Genomic DNA, 26,675 nt, shown 5'->3' on the forward strand with positions numbered 1-26,675 from the left:
ATGATATTGCTTTTGTTCAATTACTTTATTTATGACTGAACGTTTCTAAAACTGAAGACACTCGTCCGTGCTCTACACTACAGTCGAGGTCTGGCAACGTCGTTCTCTGTTCATTGGCTGACTGTGTTTTGTGACGTCAGATGCGCAGAACGAACCTAAACTCGGCCGCCGTCGTAAATGACGCGCACTATAGAGGACTACGAATTGTTGCTTGCAACCTGGCGGTGTGTATTGGTCATTGCTTGAGAAGCAGCTGCTGTAGTGAGTTTCGAATTCGATGATTTCGTCCGCACATGGACCACCTCTCCTAGAGTATGGCAGTGCCAGACCACACACACACGAACGCTGCGACGCCTTGGTTTCACTGTCGTGGATCATCCTCCAAACACTCGTAATTTGGTTGCGTCCGATTTTGATCAGTTTCCGAAACTTAGAGAACACAGTTGCGGACTTCACTTCGATAGTGATGAAGCAGTGCAAGCAGATGTGAGATTGTGGCTCTGTCAGCAAAGTCAAACATTCTGCAGTCATGGTATCAACGAACTCGTATGCCGTTGGGAAAAACGTGATCATCGCGAAGGTGACTGCGTTGGGAAGTAATTATGGAGACGTGAAGAACAAATTGTAGAATGTTTATAATGTTTGCTTCATGTAAAAAGTTTTATGAGTTTTCACACAAAATTGTTGCAGGGATTACTTTTCATCACGCCCTCGTAAACGTGCTCAGAGAATGTGGCGCGTTTGCCTCACATTGGTCCCCCATAGCTGCCCCTCCAAAGTGCTTCCTCATGGACTCCTAGTCTCCTACTAAAGAGTTAAAGGCAGTCACCCTTACAGAGATGATTGATCCATAAACAGGATATCCATGTAGATATCTGCAATTTAGAATACACCGAATAAATTCAGTTTTGAAAGTTGTGCTTGAGACAGTCATCTTTCATCATTCTCCTTTTACAGTTTAGTGCACTTTTTGAATGTCTTTTTCAGGAAGACCAGCACAAGACCTTGATCGTTTAACGTCAGCACAAGACCTTGATCGTTTAACGTTCGACAAACAAAGATTATTCAACCATGGAATCTGGCTCCAGGTTATTCCAACTTAACCCTCCCAAATCAGGAAATAAAGTAATGGCGCAATATGTCCTTGTAAATGGTACAGAGTTGCAGAGTTAACAAAATTTTTACGGTATATTTTACTAGAATGACGCGTTTCGGCAACATGCTGCCGTCATCAGGAGCATTTTAGTTACTTTTACATTGTAATTAAATGAAGTAAGATTAGTTTCCTTTGCTGAGTGTACCAGTGAGCTTATGCGTCGAAAAAGACGCATGTTCTGGAAGATAAATATTTCATAGTGTGTACATTACGCGGTAACTATGATAAGACATTTAGTTAGTGCATTTGCTTACGTTTTTGTTGGTAACATCATTGTCTGGTGCACAGAGACAGTAACAAGTACAGCACAGCTTAACACTTTCGCAGTCATTTGGTTATATCAATCCAAAGATTCTTAAAATCTGAGATAAACTAGTTTCTATTGCTAAAACAATAGTATGCAGTGAAGATGAACATTTATGTCTAGATGTATTTATGTCATGGCAAATATCTTTTGTACTTTACAGCACAACATTCTGCTAATGGTAACCACATACAGCTTGGAATTTGTGTATTTTGTTTTCTATATCGGAATTACCTAAATCAGTTTTTGAGCTGACTAATATTTTCCTCCTGTTGCCGTTTATTACTAAGATCCTTAAGTTGTACATCTTGCTATTCAATTTTTCTGGTCTAGCGACCTTTGGAGATCATCTTCAGTCCTCTGAATAATAAGAATATCACCTGCAAACAGAAGCACAGTCAGCTATTTCTCATTCACCATAATTCCTTTTATTACTTTACATTTCCATAGAGAAGTATGAAGTCAGTGTAAATATTAAAAATGGCAGTTGATAGTCCAACCTTTTGTCTTGCACCTAGTTTAACAAGTATTTATTGCAGCTGGTAAGCACTTGTTTAAGTGTAACAATTAATTTGTATTATGTTACATAATTCCTGGTTATGCTGCCCTATAAAAAGGTATTATTACTACAAATTCTATTAATCTATCAGGTCTGCTGTAATGGCTGGAGGCGGGACCCGGATTCGAAGAAGTTACGCTGCATCAAGATCATCAGTAATGACTCTGCAGCGGATATTTATACTGACCTGGGCAGTGCTGAAGATTCCAGACCAGTTGGCAGGTTTGATAATGCACTGAAGAAAGAATCTGGTGTCCAGAAGAACGTGAGACGCCCTCGTGGATCACCATCCTCGCCTGAGAACACTTCTCCTGGGAGTCCTCTTGTAAATATTGGCCAAAGTGAAGCAAGTGTACATTCGAATGGGAGTGTTAAGGTGTCAGGCACAGCTGAAGACCACTCTGTACAGGATCGACAACAGGCCTCGCAAAGTGCGTCTCCGGACGTGGCAGCCAAAGGAAATGGGAAGACTGGAACTGGGGCACTCAAGAGCAATCAGACCAACTCTCCAGCGATTCCGGCTGTAGCTAGCAGTGGTACCGGCCATACGTTGACAAATGGGAAGCAGCCAGTAGGGCCTCCGGGAAGTAGTGCCAATAACACTCAATCCGAGCCAAATGCTGAGAGCAGTGCTCATCTACCTGTCACTACCCCGAGGGATGCCCCACATTCCAGTGCAGGGAAACAGCCTCGACCCTCCGGAAGCCATACAGAAGCGACTGGTACTAACCAGGAATCCTCGAAGAATGGGTCAGAGTCGGCACATGAAAAGTCGAACACCATTTCTAGCCAGGTTGAAGAGCCACATAGCGTTCCACCAGTGGCTGTTCACGCTGAACCCAAAAACGACGGTAGCAGTCCCAGGTAAGATGAAATGTACTGTACAAACAGTGTGTATTCTTGTACTGTGTGTCTACTGTAAGTTGGCCGATCGGCTCCCAATAGTCCGATTACTTGATAGTTGCCAGCCGTCACTTGTTGCTACAGTGTTGCCACATCCGCTGCCGGCTATCACTCTGTTATATTAGATGCATTCAAAACGTAAGGTAGGTGACTTTATATTTTCGTAAAAAAAATATTTATTTATTCATCAATATTCATGTTGTCCCCTTCAAAGTAATCCTCCTCAGATATAATACACTTGTGCCAACGTTTCTTCTAATTTGGAAATCTGTGGTAAGTTCCTATGGGACCAAACTGCTAAGGTCATCGGTCCCTAGGCTTTCACACTACCTAATCTAGCTTTAACTTGGCTAAGGACAACACACACACACCCACGCTTGAGAGAAGATTAGAACCTCCGACGGCGGTAGCCGCGCGTTTCTTCTAATTCTCGAAGCACTTCACACATAACCACTTATTGATACTTCCAGTGATGCAGTTTTTATTTCCTCAATCGCTGAAAATATTCGTCATTTCATAGATCGCTTCAGTTTAGGGAACAGGAAAAAGTCGTAGAGGCCCAAATCCGGAGAATATGGTGGCCGAGGCATGATTGTCGTGTTGTTTTTGGCCAAAAAATCTCTCACAAGCAATGATGAACGAGCAGGTCCATTGTCGTGATACAAAAGCTATGAATTGTTTTTCCACAATTCCGGACGATTTTTCCCTATTGCTTCTCGCAAGCGGCGCATAACGTCAAGGTAATACTCCTTATTGGCCGTACGACCTTGAGGAAAAAATTTATGATGCACTACGCCGCGGCAATTGGAGGAAAAAAAAAAACGGTGAACAAAACTTTGACATTTGATCGAACTTGTCGTGTTTTTCGGTCTTGGCTCTCCGGGATGTTTCCATTGGGACGACTGGACTTTGGTTTCGACGTCATAACCGCAAACCCATGTTTTGTCACCAGTTATCACCCTTTTGAGCAAATCGTGCTCACCATTGACGTCATTCAAGAGCTCCTGGGCTACGCTCATGCGACGCTTCTTCTGATCACAACAGAGAAGTTTTGGAACAAACTTCGCTGACACAGTCGTCTCACATCCGAAAAAAGTTGCGTGACACGAACCAACCGGTATGCAGCAACTTGTCTTACGGTAATTCGACGATGTTCCAAAACAATTTTTTTCACAGCTACGACGTTATCATCTGTTGTTGATGTGGGCGTCCAGAGAATCTTGTCGGCCATCTTGGAACAGCTTGTATCACTTGTAAACATCTTTTTTTTACTTATAGCTGGTTCACCATATGCCACTCTCAACATTTCAAGTGTTTTAGAGCACGTGATTCCATTTTTCACACAAAATTTGATGCAAATTCTTTGCTCCATTTTTTTTATATAATAACGAAAATCGCCTCCCCTTGCCGTTGGTGAGGAGGCATGTGTGCCTCAACGATACAGATAGCCGTAACGTAGGTGCAACCACAACGGAGGGGTATCTGTTGAGAGGCCAGACAAACGTGTGGTTCCTGAAGAGGGGCAACAGCCTTTTCAGTAGTTGCAGGGGCAACAGTCTGGATGATTGACTGATCTGGCCTTGCAAAACTAACCAAAACGGCCTTGCTGTTGTGGTACTGCGAACGGCTGAAAACAAGTGGAAACTACAGCCGCAATTTTTCCCGAGGGCATGCAGCTTTACTGTACGATTAAACGATGATGGCGACCTCTTGGGTTAAATATTCCGGAGGTAAAATACTCCCCCATTCGGATCTCCGGGCGGGGACTACTCAAGAGGACGTCGTTATCAGGAGAAAGAAAACTGGCATTCTACGGATCGGAGCGTGGAATGACAGATCCCTTAATCGGGCAGGTAGGTTAGAAAATTTAAAAAGGGAAATGGATAGGTTAAAATTAGATATAGTGGGAATTAGTGAAGTATGGTGGCAGGAGGAACAAGACTTCTGGTCAGGTGAATACAGGGTTATAAATACAAAATCAAATAGGGGTAATGCAGGAGTGGGTTTAAAATGAATAAAAAAATAGGAGTGCGGGTAAGCTACTACAAACAGCATAGTGATCGCATTATTGTGGCCAAGATAGACACGAAGCCCACGCCTACTACAGTAATACAAGTTTAAATGCCAACTAGCTCTGCAGATGACGAAGAAATTGAAGAAATGTATGATGACATAAAAGAAATTATCCAGGTAGTGAAGGGAGACGAAAATTTAATAGTCATGGGTGACTGGAATTCGACAGTAGAAAAAGGGAGAGAAGGAAACATAGTAGGTGAATATGGATTGGAGCTAAGAAATGAAAGAGGAAGCCGTCTGTTAGAATTTTGCACAGAGCACAACTTAATCATAGCTAACACTTGGTTCAAGAATCATAAAAGAAGGTTATATACATGGAAGAATCCTGGAGATACTAAAAGGTATCAGATAGGTTATATAATGGTAAGACAGAGATTGAGGAACCAGGTTTTAAATTGTAGGACATTTCCAGGGGCAGATGTGGACTCTGACCACAATCTATTGGTTATGAACTGTAGATTAAAACTGAAGAAATTGCAAAAAGGTGGGAATTTAAGGAGGTGGGACCTGGATAAACTGACTAAACCAGAGGTTGTACAGAGTTTCAGGGACAGCATAAGGGAACAATTGACAGGAATGGGGGAAAGAAATACAGTAGAAGAAGAGTGGGTGGCTCTGAGGGATGAAGTAGTGAAGGCAGCAGAGGATCAAGTAGGTAAAAAGACGAGGGCTAGTAGAAATCCTTGGGTAACAGAAGAAATATTGAATTTAATTGATGAAAGGAGAAAATATAAAAATGCAGTAAATGAAGCAGGCAAAAAGGAATACAAACGTCTCAAAAATGAGATCAACAGGAAATGCAAAATGGCTAAGCAGGCATGGCTAGAGGACAAATGTAAGGATGTAGAGGCTTATCTCACTAGGGGCAAGATAGATACTGCCTACAGGAAAATTAAAGAGGCCTTTGGAGAAAAGAGAGCCACTTGTATGAATATCAAGAGCTCAGATGGAAACCCAGTTCTATGCAAAGAGGGGAAAGCAGGAAGGTGGAAGGAGTATATAGAGTGGCTATACAAGGGCGATGTACTTGAGGACAATATTATGGAAATGGAAGAGGATGTAGATGAAGATGAAATGGGAGATACGATACTGCGTGAAGAGTTTGATAGAGCACTGAAAGACCTGATTCGAAACAAGGCCCCGGGAGTAGACAACATTCCATTAGAACCACTGATGGCCTTGGGAGGGCCAGTCCTGACAAAACTCTACCATATGGTGAGCAAGATGTAGAGACAGGCTAAATACCCTCAGACTTCAAGAAGAATATAATAATTCCAAACTCAAAGAAAGCAGGTGTCGACAGATGTGAAAATTACCGAACTATCAGTTTAATAAGTCACAGCTGCAAAATACTAACGCGAATTATTTACAGACGAATGGAAAAACTGGTAGAAGCCGACCTCGGGGAAGATCAGTTTGGATTCCGCAGAAATGTTGGAACACGTGAGGCAATACTGACCTTACGACTTATCTTAGAAGAAAGATTAAGGAAAGGCAAACCTACGTTTTTAGCATTTGTAGACTTAGAGAAAGCTTTTGACAATGTTGACTGGGATACTCTCTTTCAAATTCTAAAGGTGGCAGGGGTAAAATACAGGGAGCGAAAGGCTATTTATAATTTTTTGTACAGAAACCAGATGACAGTTATGAGTCGAGGGGCATGAAAGGGAAGCAGTGGTTGGGAAGGGAGTGAGACAGGGTTGTAGCCTCTCCCCGATGTTATTCAATCTGTATATTGAGCAAGCAGTAAAGGAAACAAAAGAAAAATTTGGAGTAGGTATTACTATCCAGGGAGAAGAAATAAAAACTTTAAGGTTCGCCGATGACATTGTAATTCTGTCAGAGACAGCAAAGGACTTGGAAGAGCAGTTGAACGGAATGGACAGTGTCTTGAAAGGAGGGTATAAGATCAACAAAAGCAAAACGAGGATAATGGAATGTAGTCGAATTAAGTCGGGTGATGCTGAGGAAATTAGATTAGGAAATGAGACACTTAAAGTAGTAAAGGAGTTTTGCTATGTGGGGAGCAAAATAACTGATGATGGTCGAAGTAGAGAGGATATAAAATGTAGACTGGCAATGGTAAGGAAAGCGTTTCTGAAGAAGATAAATTTGTTAACATCGAGTATAGATTTGAATGTCAGGAAGTCGTTCCTGAAAGTATTTGTATGGAGTGTAGCCATGTATGGAAGTGAAACATGGAGAATAAATAGTTTGGACAAGAAGAGAATAGAAGCTTTCGAAATGTGGTGTGTTGAAGATTAGGTGGGTAGATCACATAACTAATGAGGAGGTATTGAATAGGATTGGGGAGAAGAGAAGTTTGTGGCACAACTTGACTAGAAGAAGGGATCGGTTGGTAGGACATGTCCTGAGGCATCAAGGGATCACAAATTAACATTGGAGGGCAGCGTGGAGGGTAAAAATCGTAGAGGGAGACCAAGAGATGAATACACTAAGCAGATTCAGAAGGATGTAGGTTGCAGTAGGTACTGGGAGATGAAGGAGGTTGCACAGGATAGTTTAGCACGGAGAGCTGCATCAAACCAGTCTCAGGACTGAAGACCACAACAACAACAACGAAAATCGCCGAGCTCACTAAAAGACGTCTAACCTTTCTATCTGTCAAAAACAAACGAAGCATGCTGTAAACTTGAAGCTGTAATCATATGTTCGGGACATGTTACCAATATAACAAAGAAGAAGATCGATAATCGAATGTACGTTGCCCTCGCAATTTGGAAAGGCACCTTACTTTTTGAACAGCCCTCGTACGTGACACGCAAACATGGCGGGTCACTTGACAAATGCCGTTAATGTGTAAGGCGGAGCGATGTTGGAATCGGCCGCTGCGATGTATGGCGGAAATTGGAGATGCTGTGCCGGCAGATGATTTTAAGTGACCAATGGTTGAACTGCAGCAGACGACGCTTTTTGTAGCTCTGAATTTAAACTCTAATCCTAATCTAACCACTACCTCGTGACGTACAATGTATCCAAGAAAACGGCGATCTGTGACAGAACTAAAATCACGATCGTTTCGTTCGTAGTTTTAAGGCTAACCTCTGCGTGCAATCGCAAGTAGAACGTTTCACAACATGTTTGTTTGCATAAACATCTTCCACCGATAAGTTTCAGTTTTTTGCCCTACCCGTGGATAGTAATTTTCGCTGTCATTAGTTACCTGGAACTAGGTTCACACTTGCTACGGTTGTAGGCCGCAGAAGCAGATTCCAAACGAAAACAGGATAATAGAAAGAAAAATAAGAACAAGAGTGTAGAATTTGACGCAGCAAAGTATTAGAAATACTAAAAAGGTAGATATAAACGAATTAATTGAATAGAAATTATTATCTGACTCTTTTGATCAGATTTAGAAAAATAAAAAGAGATTCGCACCTTCACCCTTTTTGCACGTCAGTTTTATTCGCTCCACTGCACCTTTCAGTGTTCTCCAAAACGTCGTCGTGTTTGTGACTGGTGTCTTAGAAAAAACTTTGTGTTCTGCCTCACGGCAGGTCTTGTCATGGGGGAAGCCTCGTCAGAGAGGTCCACCGCATGAGCCTCTAGGAAAGTGATTCCAGGCGTTTAGGGAATTGATTCCAGTGGCGGTTTCCCATTGCCTTCCACTGATGATGATGAAATGATAATGAGGACAACACAACGTCCAGTCCCTGAACGGAGAATATCTCCGACCCAGCCGGGAATCGAACCCTTTCCATTGGCGTGACATTTCGCCGCGCTGACCACTCAGCTATCGGGGCGGTGTCTTAGTCGAGGTGATTAATTGACAGCCTTCAAAAATTCGGCTTCACGCAGTGTCGTTCGAAGCTTATCTACTGCATGTCTATCACTCTGATTATACTCTGAAGAGCCAAAGAAAGTGGTGCATCTGCCTAATATCGCGTAGGCCCCCGCGAGCACGCGGAAATGCCACAACACGACGTGACATGGACTCGACTAATGTCTGAAGTAGTGTTCAAGGGAATTTGCACCATGAATCCTGCAAGGCTGTATATAAATCCGCAAGAGGACGAGGAAGTGGATATCTCTTCTGACAGCACGTTGCAAGGCAACCCAGATATGGTCAATAATGTTCATGTCTGGAGAGTTTGGTGGCCAGCGGAAGTGTTTAAACTCAGAAGAATGTTCCTGGAGTCACTCTGTAGCAATTATGGACGTGGGGAGGGGGGTGTCACATTGTCATGCTGGAATTGCTCAGGTCCGTTGGAATGCGCAAATGACATGAATTGATGCAGATGTGTCACCTGTCAGAGTCGTATCTAGACGTATCAGGAGTCCCATATCACTCCAATTGCACACGCCCACACACCATTACCGAGCCTTCACCAGCGTGAATAGTCCCCTGCTAACATGCAGCGTCTGTGGATTCATGAGGTTGTCTCCACACCAGTACACGTCCATCCGCTCGATACAGTTTGAAACGACACTCGTCCAACCAGGCAACACGTTTTCAGTCATCAACAGTCCAATGCCGGTGCCGACGTGCCAAGGCGAGGCGCAGGCATCAAGGGTACACGAGTGGGCATTCGGCTCCAGAAGTCCATATCGATGATGGTTCGTTGATTGGTTCGCACGCTGACACTTGTTGATGGCGAGCACTGAAATCTGCGGCAACTTGCGGAAGGGCTGCACTTGTGTCACGTTGAACGATTCTCGTCAGTCGTTATTGGTCCCGTTCTTGCAAGATCTTTTTCTGGCCGCAGCAGTGTCGGAGGTTTAACGTTTCACCGGATTCCTGATATTCACGGTACACTCGTGAAGTGGCCGCACGGGAAAGTCCGCACTTCATCGCTACCTCGGAGATGGTGTGTCCCATCGGTCGTGCGCCTATTATAACACCACGTTCAAACTCACTTAAATCTTGATAACATGCCATTGTAACAACTGCGCCAGACACTTGTTGTCTTATATATACGTTGCCGACCGCAGTGCAATATTCTCCCTGTTTACATACATCTGTATTGGATATACATGTCTGTACCAGTTTCTTTGGCGCCTCGTTGTGTGAGAACTACATCAACGATGCTGAAGAAAAATCCAGTAGTGTTTGGTTAGTGCTCTGCATGAAACTTGTCCATTTCGTTAGCATCGTGTGTGTGTGTGTGTGTGTGTGTGTGTGTGTGTGTGTGTGTGTGTTTTGTGTGTGGTTATCATGAGTGATGAAATACGAAGTAAAAGGGCCAGACCCAGGAATCGGAATCCAAACACATCAAGAAAAAAGCGTGACTTTGAACTGGAAGTGAACTAATTATTGTGGCAATTTGGCAATGCCGAACGGTTCAGGCAAGATGTAGAGCACTCTGAATGGAGGACACATGAAGTGTCAACTTTCAAGTAATTTTAATCGGGCTATAGATTTGAATAGGCTAAACTCGGAATGCTTCGCTTGGTAGTAATTTTCTTTTTAGATAATGTACCGTGTGAGGTAGCCATTGGGACTGTTTTCTTTCCTTGTACGTAATTGTTGCAGTTTGGATATTTATTAAACATGTCAGTGCATACACTGTGGTGACAAAAGTCATGAGATATCTCCTGATATCATATCGGACCTCATTTTGCCCGGCATAATGCAGCAACTTTTGAAAACGTTCCGTGAAAACTGTCCTGAGCAGCTAGCTCGGCAGCCCACACGCAACAGAAATATCTTAAGAGCTGCCACGTTATTTTACTCAGGCTCACAACGTGCTGCAACTTGAAGTTGCAATTGTTTAGGATTGTTTCAGGAAATGTGCAGAACTGTTGAGGCGTGTGTGTAAAAACTCATTAATGCCAAAGAAAACTTCAAGGTACTGAGTATGTAAGCCTTCACTTTTGATAATAGTAGGCTAAACATAAACAAAATTGATTTCAGACACAGTTACAGAAAACTAGCTTACCGCCTGCTGCTTCGCTCGCATAGTCTGGTCTCCACGGATTTAGTTTTGTTTCTCTTCAGTCAGATTTGAATGTTGATCATAAGTAAATCTACACATTCTGCAAACAGCATATCTAGTCTACGCAACCTAAGTTGCAGACAAGGTACTAAAATTAAATAAAACAATTCCTCACATAAGATTTGCACAACTTTTAAAAAATTTAATTGAATTTATATTTTCATACACACATTGGTCATGTTCGAATCGACAATGATCTAAAAACAGTGTACCTGGTCTACACGAGCGAAGCTGCAGGCAGGAAGTTGGAATTTATTGAAACGCTTCTTTTTATACATTACAGGTGGCTGCACTGTTCATATTCATCAAATAGTTTTATAAAACTTTTCATCACCTATTTCACCCATTATGGTTGAATTCCCCGAAGCACTGAAACAAATTTATTTACTTATTTTATTTCTCACCCAGAAGTTAAGTATCACAAACACAGACATTACTTCAAAAATGATTTAGTAGTTCTTTGTAATGATTTAATAAAACAAAAAACAGAAAAAATGCTTTCACCCACCACTTCACCCCCTGACACATCGAATTACGAAGAATTCTGAGACTAGTTTTTATTTCTGACGAAGAGACCAGATACCAATTTTCGTAGCTCTAGTTTCAAAACTGCCTTTATAGCGACATTTAAAAAAACATTTCCTCTGTTTCACCCTCCTTGTGGTGGAATTTCGAAATTGCCTTCTTAAACGATGCCTACCGTGTAAGACCAGTCCCCACTCCAAATTTCAAGTTTCTATCCTTAGTGGTTTGGACTGGGCAAAGATGAGTCAGTGAATCAATCTGGCCCTATTCCACCCCATTAGGGGTTGAATTTCCGAAAACAGTTATATACGTATTTGTTAATTTCTAACTGAGAAGCCAAATACCAAGTATCCAAAACCGGTAAAATGTGTATTTTTTAATTTCTACAAACATATTTTCGTAGATTTATCTTCAAAAATGATTGCATTATGAAATATGAACATAAAAATTTCAGCCCCAATTTCACCCGCATAGTCGTTCAATTTCCAAACATTAAAATAAGTATTTTTTTATTTCTAACCAAGAAGGCAAATTCAGATTTTCGTAAATTTAGCTTTTAAAATGGAATATTTCATAAAACATCCCCAAAAGGAATGTTTTACAAAAGCAATGAAACCCCTTTTTTTATTTCTAAGCCAAATACCAATTTTCATAGACCTACCTTTAAAAATACTTTTACTAGTTCTTTAATAATGATTTATTTCCAAATAAAACTTTCACCCACATTTCACCTCCATATGGGTTAAATTCCCCATAATGCCGAAACATGCATGCCTAGAAGCAAATACCAATTTTGTAGTTCTAGTTTCCAAAATTGCCTTTATAGCGTCATTTGTGAAAAAAAAGTTCCAACATCTACCTCATCCTTTTAGGTGTGGAATTTCGAAAGTCCCTTCATAAAAATTGCCTACAGTATAAGACTAACATCTCCAAATCACGAGTTTCTATCCTTAACAGTTTGGGCTGGGCATTGATGAGTCAGTGAATCGCTCAGGACTTTTCCTTTTGTATATAGACTAGTGAGTGACTTGTAAAACGCAATACAGAGTTGTATTTACAGGAATATACTTTTATACCATGTTTCACTGTCCACAGCAATATCGGCCACTCTGAGGTGGACTCACAGACACCTGCCATGAAGGAACATAGTGACCAGCATGGGGACACCAGCCAAACGAGAGGCCCAGCAGGACCAGTGAGAAGTTCTGTCGCCACAGCGTCCACTGCTGCCAGCGGCGTGACCACCAGCATGACTTCACAGCCACCAGTTCCCATCACAGACCTGACAATGGCCACCAGTACCTCCACAGTACAGCCCCAAAGGGGGCAGACTGTCACCAGTCTGAGTCCATCGATCAATCACAGTGTTGACCCAGTAACGACTGCCTCATCAGTGTCCACTACCCCCAGCGAAGGCAGAGGGTCTGCAAGCCCATTGGGGCAAAGCAATAACCATCCAACTGCCAGTGGTTCTGTAGTCCATGTACCTATGCATTCTGATCAAGACTTCAGCTCCACGAACCAAAGTGCGCAAGATACAGGAGGACCCCTGACACTCACAAGCGAAGATCTGGCCCATGGACGTCATGAGGACACCATACCATCGCCAGGCACCCTTCAGTCCACCTCTGCACCGCCCACTCCCATCACCACCATCCATTCCAGTGCATCCACCACCACCGCAACCAGCACTAATGTATCAGCATCCGCAGCAGTCAGCCCCAACACAACTGGTGCTGCTGCATCACAGCCACAAGGCTCCAATGGCACACACGTAGTAGAAAAGGGAACACTTGACAACACCGTCCATGGGGGACCTTCAGCTCCACTTGAAATCGCTACAACTCCATCGACTCAGACCATCACCCATGCAGGCACCACTCCTGCAAGTGCTGGCAACAGAGCCAGTGTTCCAGTTTTACAGCATCCAAACGTGCATACAGGTGAGTATTCCAATTTGTCCATTTCTACCATGATTAAGCTTCTGCTTTTTCCATAGTTTTAATTGCAGAAGTATGGAGGGATCATATAGGTATCCATCATTTCCATTATAGTCTTGTGCCATGTTGGGATGAAGTCTTACAATCTGTGGGTTACGATGTATAGTCTGCCCAATGCTGCCTTGGTCATCGAGTGGGACATTTGAAGCCTCTATTTACAATTGTATCATGTTCTGCCCAGCAAGCAATGGAAAGAGTCCTGTTCGGCATTATTTGAAGGGACAGAAAAACAAACAAATGTGTTGGAGAAGAGACAGGACTTCATGATGCGCTAGTGACTTTGCAAAATTGAAACACTTCGATCGGGCGAACCGAAATAATCGGAGATGGGCAAAGAGGATTATGCGTTTGATTCGTCATGATAATAAAAGACCTATATGACGACCTAACGGAAGATGGATTGAAGCCATAAAGACAAAGAGGAACAAGCAGGACCTCCATGTCGCTGACGATCGTTATGTGTGGATAAATTTGAAAGAGGCGTCTATCCAATAGTGAATGATGAATGGCTGATGATGACGATGATCAAGACCATCTTCTGTGTACAGCATAAGTCCAAATTGGTCAGTCTCTCTCTCTCTCTCTCTCTCTCTCTCTCTCTCTCTCTCTCAGCATTTCCTAGAGTCATTATTTAAGGTGGGATCATGTCTAGCGACAGCATTCAAATGGTTCAAAGCACTATGGGACTTGAAACATCTGAGGTCATCACGCCCTTAGACTTAGAACTACTTCAACCTAACTAACCTAAGGACATCACACATATCCATGCCCGAGGGAGGATTCGAACCTGCGACCGTAAGCAGCAGCGCGGTCCCGGACTGAAGCGCCTAGAACTGCTGGGCCACAACGGTCGGCGCTAGCATTCCTCCAGCTAAATATCTCAGTCAGTCAGACGGTAGGGTGCGATTATGGGAATGCTGTTGGAACAATTCAGATAGTGCTTTTAAGTTCTTTGCACTGGGGCCCATCTCTGAAATCTCACGTTTTACAGGGTGTTTGAAAAAATAGTTTTACAAACTTCGGGGATAGGTTCTTTATACCTAAACAAGAAAAAACGTCTTTGGGGCTCTAAAATGAATACTTAAGAGCTATGCGCGCTTGTTCGTCTTCAATACTGTGAAACACGTGTCTTCTAGTGCAAGCTCATTGATTTCCATATTTTGGGAGAAGATAATGCAGCCCACAACAAGAAAAAATATCAAAATGCTTTGCTGCATATCCTCGTTCGATAGGACTCGTCAGCCCTTAAAGGTGTTTTTCAAGGTATCGAAGGCTTCATAACCACATGGCGAGTGACCAGGACTACAGGGCGGTGCTCGAGTTTCTCCCATTTGTCCGTAGTGGATCAACCGGCGTTCTGTGTCGAACTCGATCAACACGGAACTGATCGCTCCATTCCACAACGGTGCTTTTTACAGATATGCAGCCCTACACACATTGTTCCTTCTCCGATGTGGATGTCCCACTATTGTTTGTTCTTCGGCAGCCAACCAAGTGGAACGTAATACGCAACGAAGGTTGCACAGTAACAATTTCAGTCCTTGCAGACTGTGAAACACAAAAAGCTTTCTGTTTACTAGACGCATCTTTGCTACTAGCGCGTTTTACAGGACAGTGAATGCATATGTCCACAGGTATCAGGGTTGCCACAAGTTCCGGAAATCAGAGAATATCAGGGAATTTCAAATATATCAGGGAAATTCGAAATAAAAACGCTGGAAAAATCTCGTTTTTGTCTCGTTGTGGTTGTTATTGTGGTCTTCAGGCCTGAGACTGGTTTGATGCAGCTCTCCATGCTACTCTATCCTGTGCAAGCTTCTTCATCTCCCACTACCTACTGCAACCTACATCCTTCTGAATCTGCTTAGTGTATTCATCTCTTGGTCTCCCTCTACGATTTTTACCCTCCACGCTGCCCTCCCAATACTAAATTGGTGATCCCTGGATGCCTCAGAACATGTCCTACCAACCGATCCCTTCTTGTAGTCAAGTTGGGCCAAGAATTCCTCCCCAGTTCTATTCAATACCCCCTCATTAGTTATGTGATCTACCCATCTAATCTTCAGCATTCTTCTGTAGCACCATATTTCGAAAACTTCTCTTCTTCTCCAAACTATTTATCGTCCATGTTTCGCTTGCATACATTGCTACACTCCATATAAATACTTTCACAAACGACTTCCTGATATTTAAATCTATACTCGATGTTAACAAATTTCTGTTCTTCAGAATCTCTTTCCTTGCCATTGCCAGTCTACATTTCATATCCTCTCTACTTGGACCATCATCTGTTTGTTATTTTGCTCCCCAAATAGCAAAACTCCTTTGCTACTGTAACCGCCTCATTTTCTATTCTAATTCTCTCTGCATCATCCGATTTAATTTGACTACATTCCATTATCCTCGGTTTGCTTTTGTTGACGTTCATCTTATATCCTCCTTTCAAGACACTGTCCATTCCGTTCAGCTGCTCTTCCAAGTCCTTTGCTGTGTCTGACAGAATTACAATGTCGTCGGCAAACCTCAAAGTTTTTATTTCTTCTCCATGGATTTTAATACCTACTCCGAATTTTCCTTTTGTTTCCTTTACTGCTTGCTCAATATACAGGTTGAATAACATCTTGGATAGGCTTCAACCCAGTCTCACTCCCTTCTCAACCACTGCTTCCCTTTCATGTCCCTCAACTCTTATAACTGCCATTTGGTTTCTGTACAAAAAATTATAAATAGCCTTTCGCTCCCTGTATTTTACCCCTGCCACCTTTAAAATTTGAAAGAGAGTATTCCAGTCAACATTGTCAAAAGCTTTCTCTAAGTCTACAAATGCTAAAAACGTAGGTTTGCCTTTCCTTAATCTTTCCTCTAAGATAAGTCGGCTTCTACTAGTTTTTCCATTCGCGTTAGTATTTTGTAGCCGTGACTTATTAAACTGATAGTTCGGTAATTTTCACATCTGTCGACACCTGCTTTCTTTGGGAATGTAATTATTACATTCTTCTTGAAGTCTGAGGGTATCTCGCCTGTCTCATATATCTTGCTCACCAGATGGTAGAGTTTTGTCAGGACTGGCTCTCCCAAGGCTGTCAGTAGTTATAATGGAATGTTGTCTATTACTGGGGCCTTGTTTCGACTCAGGTCTTTCAGTGCTCTGTCAAACTCTTCACGCAGTATCATATCTCCCATTTCATCTTCATCTACATCCTCTTCCATTTCCATAATATTGTCCGCAAGTACATCGCCCTTGTATAGACCCTCTATATTCTCCTTCCACCTTTCTGCTTTCCCTTCTTTGCTTAGAACTGGGTTTCCATCTGAGCTCTTGATATTCATACAAATGGTTCTCTTTTCTCCAAAGGTCTCTTTAATTTTCCTGTAGGCAGTATCTATCTTACCCCTCGTGAGATAAGCCTCTACATCCTTACATTTGTCCTCTAGCCATCCCAGCTTAGCCGTTTTGCAATTCCTGTCGATCTCATTTTTGAGACGTTTGTATTCCTTTTTGCCTGTTTCACTTACTGCAATTTTGTATTTTCTCCTTTCATCAATTAAATTCAGTATCTCTTCTGTTACCCAAGGATTTGTCCTAGCCCTCGTCTTTATACCTACTTGATTCTCTGCTGCCTTCACTTCTTCATCCCTCAAATCTACCCATTCTTCTTCTACTGTATTTCTTTCCCCCATTCCTGTCAATTGTTCCCTTATGCTCTCCCTGAAACTCTGTACAACCTCTGGTTCTTTCAGTTTATCCAGGTCCCATCTCCTTAAATTCCCACCTTTTTGCAGTTTCTTCAGTTTTAGTCTACAGTTAATAACCAATAGATTGTGGTCAGAGTCCACATCTGCTCCTGAAAATGTCTTACAATTTAAAACCTGGTTTCTTAATCTCTGTCTTACCATTATATAATCTATCTGATACCTTCTAGTATCTCCAGGATTCTTCCATGTATACAACCTTCTTTCATGATTCTTGACCCAAGTGTTAGCTATAATTAAGTTACGCTGTATGCAAAATTCTACCAGACGGCTTCCTCTTTCATTTCTTACCCCCAATCCATATTCACCTACTACCTTTCCTTCTCTCCCTTTTCCTACAATCGAATTCCAGTCACCCATGACTATTAAATTTTCGTCTCCGTTCACTATCTGAATAATTTCTTTTATCTCATCATACATTTCATCTCTCATTTTGTCTCAACAGCATGAAATTGTTTGTTTACTGAGATGTCATGCTTCGTCTCTGGCTGGGCGCAACTGAGTTGTTGCGCCGCTTCCCCACTCTCTCATTGTTACTGCTTCTCCCCTTGCCATCCTTCCCCACACCTTGCAGTCAGTGCTGCCACCATTACTTGCTGTTAGCCCGGGAGCTGCCGATGTGAGGCAGGGAGGCGTGAGGAGTGGTTTGTTTGGATCTGATTCTCAGAGAGTGTTGACGCAGCGGCCGGAAACAACGGTCAAGTGTGCATGAGTTGTGTCTGAGTGATTGTGCGAATGTGTGTCCGCTCTCGTTTTCTGACAAAGGCTATGGCCAAACATTTAGTTACGAGAGTGTGATGGTCTTTTCAATGTTCCTGTCTGTGGCTCAGCGATCATCTTTATGGTGAGTTGCTACCTATCCTCATTAGTATTGATTCCTAGAGTATTTGTGCAAGTTATCTGTTGCGTGCGTAATCACCGAGGTATCATTTCGTCAACATGGTGTCTGCGCCACACGAGTGGACTTCCATGACGGCCAAAACCACAGGTCACTTCTATGTGTATCTGTAACGGATCAGCCCTACCGATTTGAAGCCCATAGTTTCCCACTAACGTGCGGTTCCTGCCTTGTCGGGTCTGGTCTCCCTGATGTGCCCACAGGCTGGGTCTGTCTGTGTGTGGCGTAATGCCGCGGATTTTCATGTTTTATCCATAGATCCAGGACTGTTGTGCTCCTTGGCAGGTCAGAGGCCACGGGCGATGGATTTCAGGAATTGAGACTGTCTCACCACAGGTACATTGTACAGTGCGGCGTTTTATAGACATTTTATTTATTCTAGTACATTTTGGAACTTCGAAAGTAGTTTATGTATAAGAAAGCATGGACGATAAAAAGAAGAAAACTGTCGCAGTCACCGGCAGCTTGTACGCTATACGCTCATGTATTTCTTGAAAGAAAAATCACAGAATACCTCTAGAATAATAGACATAACACAGTGGGTAATAATCGACACAGTAGAAACAACATTTTATTGGCGGTCACCTATAGTGTTGGTTTACACTTGGTGCCAAAGTTGAGTTGTGTGTGTACCAAGCAGTGGTATGGGTTCTCCGTTCTTCAGCGTCATGGTGAGTGCAGAGTCAAGAATACTTACCCTGGAGCTGGAGACTCCAAATTACTAGACTATGAGGGCCACATATCAAGTGTCGAATCTCAGTTGGGGCCATTTGGTATGGGAGATCGTCGGACAGAGATTCTCCCTCTTCTCAGAGACACAACTGACATATCCACTGACTTTGCACGGAGTGGTTACTGATGAAGAATGCATTGTGTTGTCAAGAACATCGCAACACCATTGGCTTCACTTTATGTGTTCAACCGCGGTCGTGAGCTCCGTATTTGCCACACATAATTCCCCCTCCCCCTCAATCTGTTGTAACACATTTAAGCTGACAAACCTAAAAATAATTCTCTTCAGCTAAAGTTAACTGTAACCCTTGAAGGAATACCTCACCTATTGGGGGGTACCACGTAAGAAAATCAGATCTGCTAGTTCAAATGGCTCTGAGCACTATGGGACTTAACATCAGTCCCCTAAAACTTAAAACTACTTAAACCTAACTAATCTAAGGACATCACACACATCCATTCCCGAGGCAGGATTCGAACCTGCGACCGGAGCAGTCACACAGTTCCAAAGTGAAGCGCCTAGAACCGCACCGCCACACCGGCCGGCTCTGCTAGTTCATTATTAACTCGTCTTAATACCTCTAAAAATCAATAGCTTTTGTACAGTAGCAGAGATGTCTGTAGGTACCTCCATGGCAATTGGATACGAAGCAAATTTAGGTGCCTTTTCTTGCAACTGATTTGGTAAATTACAAGGAATATCTTCAACTTAACGCACCACTTCATTTGCTGAAAGAGTGGCTGCTTCACATTCTGTGGTTTTATCGGGAAACAGTTCTTCATCTGTGTTTAAAATCCACTTCTGTATGTAATTACCATCAGTGGATGGCTTGCCTCGTTTGGCTATTTGGCCGACATTTCGCAAATTAATTTTTGCAATGGTTTCACTTTTCTGAAGGCATTCCTGAAAATGTCTTCAGTCCGGAACCGCGCGACTGCTACGGTCGCAGGTTCGAATCTTGCCTCGGGCATGGATGTGTCTGATGTCCTCAGGTTAGTTTGGGTTTAAGTAGTTCTAAGTTCTAGGGGACTGATGACCTCAGATGTTAAGTCCGATAGTGCTCAGAGCCATTTGAACCTAAAAATGTTTATTTGACATACCTTGCCGTCAAATGTGCACCATGCCTTTTTTCCATATTGGGAATGAATATTGTATTCCTGGAGAACAGCAATAACTTGACAGAGGTCCAGTCCAAGAGCTCTGTGGCTCAAGAGCTCAGTCAGCACAACGGTGAACGGACCCACTCTGCAGCAGCAGGCGTGTACCGCCAGGCTGTTCTGCCGCATCACGGAGGGCTCACGTGGCCCCTCTTAACATCACAGACTGTGTCTGGCCTGTGCCCCACTCATGTCAATCTACGGACAGCGAGCTGCTGTCGGCAGCGCTCTTGCTGAGGATGTGGCCCCAGGACACTCGCCCTCCAGCTTCGCCTGTATTATTCGTTGTCGTGTAGCTTCGACCCCCGGCCACCAACTGAGGACAGTTTTTGCAACACTCGATTTGTGCAAAAAAAATAAATTTTTTACAGGATACACATTTATTTAGTTAAGAAGGAAGCTGAGAGGGGATATATATATATGTACTAAATGTGCCAATTATAAAAAATTATATATATATATATATATATATATATATATATATAATTTTTTATAATTGGCACATTTAGTACAGTTCTGAATATGTCTTAAGACAGTCTTTGCATATACACAAAGTTTTTGGTAGTCTGGGAGTAGAAAAACAGTTTTCTTTTTCGAAACTCGCTTTATGCTCAAACTACACTCAAGAGTCAAAGAAACTGGTACCCTTGCCTAATATCGTGCAGAAGTGCCGCAATAGGACATGGCATGGACTCGCCTAATGTCTGAAGTAGTGCTGGAGGGAACTGACACCGTGAATCCTGCAGGGCTGACGATAAATCCGTAGGACTACGAGGGGTGCAGATCTCTTCTGAACAGCACGTTGCAAGGCATCCCAGATATGCTCAGTAATGTTTATGTCTGGGGAGTTTGGTGACTAGCGGAAGTGTTGAAACTCAGAAGAGTGTTCCTGGAGCCACTCTGTTGCAATTCTGGACGTGTGGGGTGTCGCATTGTTCTGCTGGTATTCCCCAAGTCCGCCAGAACCCACAATGGACATGAATGGATGCAGGTGATCAGACAGGATGCTTACGAACGTATCAAGTGTCAGAGTGGTATCTAGACGCGTCAGGGGTCCCATATCACTTCAACTGCATACGCCCCAGAGCCTCCACCTGATTGAACAGCCTCTTGCCAACATACAGGGTCCATGGATTCACGAACATTTTTCCATACTTGGACACGTCCATGCGCTCGATAAAATTCGAAACTAGACTCGTCCGACCAGGCAATATGTTTCCAGTCATCAGCGGTCCAATGTCGGTGTTAACGGGGACAGACGAGGCGTAGAGTTCTGAGTCGTGCAGTCATCAAGGGTACACAAGTGTGCTTTGGCTCCGAAAGCCCGTATCAATTATGTTCCGTTGAATGGTTCGTACGCTGACACTTGTTGATGGCCCAGCATTGAAATCTGCAGCAATTTACGGATAGGTTGCACTTCTGTCACGTTGAACGATTCTCTTCAGTCGTCGTTGGCCTTGTTCTTGCAGGATCTTTTTCCGACCGGAGCGATGTCCGAGATTTGATGTTTTACCGGATTTCTGATATTCACGGTTGTTGTTGTTGTTGTTGTTGCTGTGGTCTTCAGTCCTGAGACTGGTTTGATGCAGCTCTCCATGCTACTCTATCCTGTGCAAGCTTCTTCATCTCCTAGTACCTACTGCAACCTACATCCTTCTGAATCTGCTTAGTGTATTCATCTCTTGGTCTCCCTCTACGATTTTTACCCTCCACGCTGGCCTCCAATACTAAATTGGTGATCCCTCGATGTCTCAGAACGTGTCCTACCAACCGATCCCTTCTTCTAGTGAAGCTGTGCCACAAACTCCTCTTCTCCCCAATTCTATTCAATACCTCCAAATGAGTTATGTGATCTACCCATCTAATCTTCAGCATTCTTCTGTAGCACCACATTTCGAAAGCTTCTATTCTCTTCTGGTCCAAACTATTTATCGCCCACGTTTCACTTCCATACATGGCTACACTCCATACAAATACTTTCATAAACGACTTCCTGACATTAAATCTATACTCGATGTTAACAAATTTTTCTTCTTCAGAAGCGCTTTCCTTGCCATTGCCAGTCTACATTTTATATCCTCTCTACTTCGACCATCATCAGTTATTTTGCTCCCCAAATAGCAAAACTCCTTTACTACTTTAAGTGTCTCATTTCCTAACCTAATTCCCTCAGCATCACCCGACTTAATTCGACTACATTCCATTATCAATTCGACTACATTCCATTATCCTTGTTTTGCTTTTGTCGATGTTCATCTTATACCCTCCTTTCAAGACACTGTCCATTCCGCTCAACTGCTCTTCCAAGTCCTTTGCTGTCTCTGACAGAATCACAATGTCATCAGCAAACCTCAAAGTTTTTATTTCTTCTCCATGGATTTTAATACCTACTCCGAATTTTTCTTTTGTTTCCTTTACTGCTTGCTCAATATACAGTTTGAATAACGTCGGGGAGAGGCTGTTACCCTGTCTCACTCCCTTCCCAACCACTCCTTCCCTTTCATGCCCCTCGACTCTTGTAACTGCCTCTGATTTCTGTACAAAGTGTAAATAGCCTTTCGCTCCCTGTATTTTACCCCTGCCACCTTTAGAATTTGAAAGAGAGAATTCCAGTCAACATTGTCGAAAGCTTTCTCTAAGTCTACAGATGCTAGATAAGTCGTAAGGTCACTATCGCCTCACGTGTTCCAACGGTACACTCGTGAAATGGTCGTATGGGAAATCCCCATTTCATCGCTACTTCGGAGATGGTGTGTCCCATCGCTCGTGCGCCGACTATAACACCACGTTCAAACTCACTTAAATCTTGATAACCTGCCATTGTAGCACCTGGAGACGACTGCACCACACACTCTTTGTCTCATATAGTCGTTGCCCACAGCAGCGCCGCATTCTGCCTATTTAGATACTTCTGTATTTGAATACGCATGCCTATACCAGTTTCTTTGGCGGTTCAGTGTAATTAACCGAGGAATTTGATTTCGCCAAGTGAGACTACTTGCACTCGAAACTTTTACTTTCACTCATTGCTTTTCACAAGCATAAACGATAAATGATGTTGTCCTGCTAATGAACTAAACATTTACATTAATTCGCACCACCAGAGTCGTGTGGTCTACATAGAGTAAAACTTCGATATATGTCGTTAGGTACCCACGCTTTCGATTGGCAGTCATTCTTGGAAATTACCCAATGAATGGTGACGGGAACGTTAGTATTTACCAACTGTATATGAAGGATCAGTGATCAAGCTTCTCAAGACTGTTTGCGGTTGAAGCTGTTGTCTATAAGAACGTGCCAACGTCAGAAGAAAGTAGCGAGATACAGGAATTCCTGAAGATGATTGGTGAGCAGTCCCGGGACTTGCGGTTCACGCTGGACGTAAGTAAAGACACTCCTGGAAATTGAAATAAGAACACCGTGAATTCATTGTCCCAGGAAGGGGAAACTTTATTGACACATTCCTGGGGTCAGATACATCACATGATCACACTGACAGAACCACAGGCACATAGACACAGGCAACAGAGCATGCACAATGTCGGCACTAGTATAGTGTATATCCACCTTTCGCAGCAATGCAGGCTGCTATTCTCCCATGGAGACGATCGTAGAGATGCTGGATGTAGTCCTGTGGAACGGCTTGCCATGCCATTTCCACCTGGCGCCTCAGTTGGACCAGCGTTCGTGCTGGACGTGCAGACCGCGTGAGACGACGCTTCATCCAGTCCCAAACATGCTCAATGGGGGACAGATCCGGAGATCTTGCTGGCCAGGGTAGTTGACTTACACATTCTAGAGCACGTTGGGTGGCACGGGATACATGCGGACGTGCATTGTCCTGTTGGAACAGCAACTTCCCTTGCCGGTCTAGGAATGGTAGAACGATGGGTTCGATGACGGTTTGGATGTACCGTGCACTATTCAGTGTCCTCTCGACGATCACCAGTGGTGTACGGCCAGTGTAGGAGATCGCTCCCCACACCATGACGCCGGGTGTCGGCCCTGTGTGCCTCGGTCGTATGCAGTCCTGATTGTGGCGCTCACCTGCACGGCGCCAAACACGCATACGACCATCATTGGCACCAAGGCAGAAGCGACTCTCATCGCTGAAGACGACATGTCTCCATTCGTCCCTCCATTGACGCCTGTCGCGACACCACTGGAGGCGGGCTGCACGATGTTGGGGCGTGAGCGGAAGACGGCCTAACGGTGTGCGGGACCGTAGCCCAGCTTCATGGAGACGGTTGCGAATGGTCCTCGCCGATACCCCAGGAGCAACAGTGTCCCTAATTTGCTGGGAAGTGGCGGTGCGGTCCCCTACGGCACTGCGTAGGATCCTACGGTCTTGGCGTGCATCCGTGCGTCGCTGCGGTCCGGTCCCAGGTCGACGGGCACGTGCACCTTCCGCCGACCACTGGCGACAACATCGATGTACTGTGGAGACCTCACGCCCCACGTGTTGAGCAATTCGGCGGTACGTCCACCCGGCCTCCCGCATGCCCACTATACGCCCTCGCTCAAAGTCCGTCAACTGCACATACGGTTCACGTCCACGCTGTCGCGGCATGCTACCAGTGTTAAAGACTGCGATGGAGCTCCGTATGCCACGGCAAACTGGCTGACACTGACGGCGGCGGTGCACAAATGCTGCGCAGCTAGCGCCATTCGACGGCCAACACCGCGGTTCCTGGTGTGTCCGCTGTGCCGTGCGTGTGATCATTGCTTGTACAGCCCTCTCGCAGTGTCCGGAGCAAGTATGGTGGGTCTGACACACCGGTGTCAATGTGTTCTTTTTTCCATTTCCAGGAGTGTATAACAAATTGCGACACTACTCCAAGGGAGTGTTGTAAAGAGTGGCAACTCACGTGCAAAATCTGGAGGCTTACCGGCAATGGTTCCTTCGCAAATCATTCCCGACTGCAACAAGAAAATGAGGAAGTGACAGTGGTGCGGAAAGTATCCTATGTCACACACTACAAGGTCGTTTCCGGAGTACACATATAGATGCAGATTTAGACGTCAGAGATACACACCTATAGTTTTGTGCGTCTGCTCGCTGCCTCTTTTTGAAACGACCAGCGCTCTTTTCAAATCACTAGGCTTCCTTCGGACCTCCATTGTTCTTCTTACACCCCAATTGCGGGTTGAACAGGAAGGAGGCGTGGGGGCAGAGGGTGACAGCTGTACATGAATTATACTCCGCCACGTAGTGTTTCAGTGCTTAGCACATGGCATCTACGCCATCCACTCCATAGCACTTTGAGGCATTGCCTGTACATTTATTAATTTATTCTTCTCTAGCTGCGTTCATTTTTGATTCCACGCTAGTGTGTTTACCATCAACTAGGAGGCTCGAATGGCTCTGAGCACTATGGGACTTAACATCTGAGGTCATCAGTCCCCCAGAACTTAGTTAAACCTAACTAACCTAAGGACATCACACACATCCATGCCCGAGGCAGGATTCGAACCTGCGACCGTAGCAGTAGCGCGGTACCGCACTGAAGCGCCTAGAACCGCTCGGCCATAACGGCCGGCTTAACTAGGAGGGCAGTTACAGAATGTTTCGAAACTTCTAGGCAGATGTTCTGGCTCGTGAGTACCTAGACCTTTAAACCAGGGGTGTTCATTATTTCAGCCTGCCCAGGTCGCTTTGGAAGTATTTTTGGGCCGTACATAATACCAACAGTAACCACTGAGCATAAAAATAGACACCGGTATGGATCATTCGGACTAGTGCGATAATGGGATTGTGTGGTGGGAGTTTCAAACTGAAAATATTCAATTTATCATAACGTTTCACAAACGGATTTTTTTATTTATTACTTTTATTTACGGATCATGTGATGGTCACTTTCTGGGCCGCACTGGTAATTGCTTCTTGCCGCATGTGGCCTGCGGGTAGGGTACCCCTGCTTTAAACTGACAGGGAACTTAAAAAAAACAGCGCAGCAGTGTAAGAGATTCACTGCCGTCACAGACCACTTTTTCGCCCTCTTCATTCGTACTGTTGTCTCTCCCACAGGTAACATCAACGAATACAACGTTACATCGGAAACCAAGAACGGCAACGGAAGTAAAACCCAAGGGGCCTCGGCTGGAAATTCTTCTGCGATTGCCGGTCAACCGGGAGGCACCAGCGCTGCCAACACTACGGAGAAGAACGGCAACGGCACCAGTGTTGCCAACTGCTCACTCGCTGAACCCCTAAAGAACTGCAGTAACACTAACGATACGGTCCCCACTGTTACGTAAGTTCATTTCCAATTTATTTTGTACATCAGTAGAGACTGCACAGTATTGGTAACATGTTTTCACATGTTTAGAATTAAACAGTGCATTGCACATGTAGATTTGTGAAAGGCTTTTTATAACCACTTTTCTACAAACTTTTTACTTTTTACAGAAACGAAAATAGTCGTGCTTTATAGATTTCGATGCACCGAATACGAATATCAAGCTTAAAATTGTCTCGTTTCTCAGAGTTACAAGTAAATAAGGTGATTCCGTTTCACAGTCACACTTATGGGTCATGATAAGAGCTATTTGCAAAGACGTTGGCCGGCCGTAGTGGCAGACCGGTTCTGGGCGCTTCAGACGTTGTGACAAGGGTTACTCAGCCCGTAAGTGAGTAAGGTGACTGCTTCTAAT

General features: G+C 43.9%; 1 protein-coding gene across 1 annotated transcript in view; it reads left to right on the forward strand.

Moving 5' to 3' along the window:
- Positions 1-26,675, forward strand: part of LOC126109605 (mucin-5AC-like) — a 297,865-nt gene that overhangs the window by 228,440 nt on the left and 42,750 nt on the right. Inside the window, exons 4-6 of the mRNA XM_049914648.1 lie at positions 2,111-2,883; positions 12,576-13,423; positions 26,050-26,275. Of these exons, the coding sequence (XP_049770605.1) occupies positions 2,111-2,883; positions 12,576-13,423; positions 26,050-26,275 (1,847 nt within the window). The remainder of the gene's footprint in view (positions 1-2,110; positions 2,884-12,575; positions 13,424-26,049; positions 26,276-26,675) is intronic.

The sequence above is a fragment of the Schistocerca cancellata genome, chromosome 12 (genome assembly GCF_023864275.1).
Source record: "Schistocerca cancellata isolate TAMUIC-IGC-003103 chromosome 12, iqSchCanc2.1, whole genome shotgun sequence".
Lineage (NCBI taxonomy): Eukaryota > Metazoa > Arthropoda > Insecta > Orthoptera > Acrididae > Schistocerca > Schistocerca cancellata.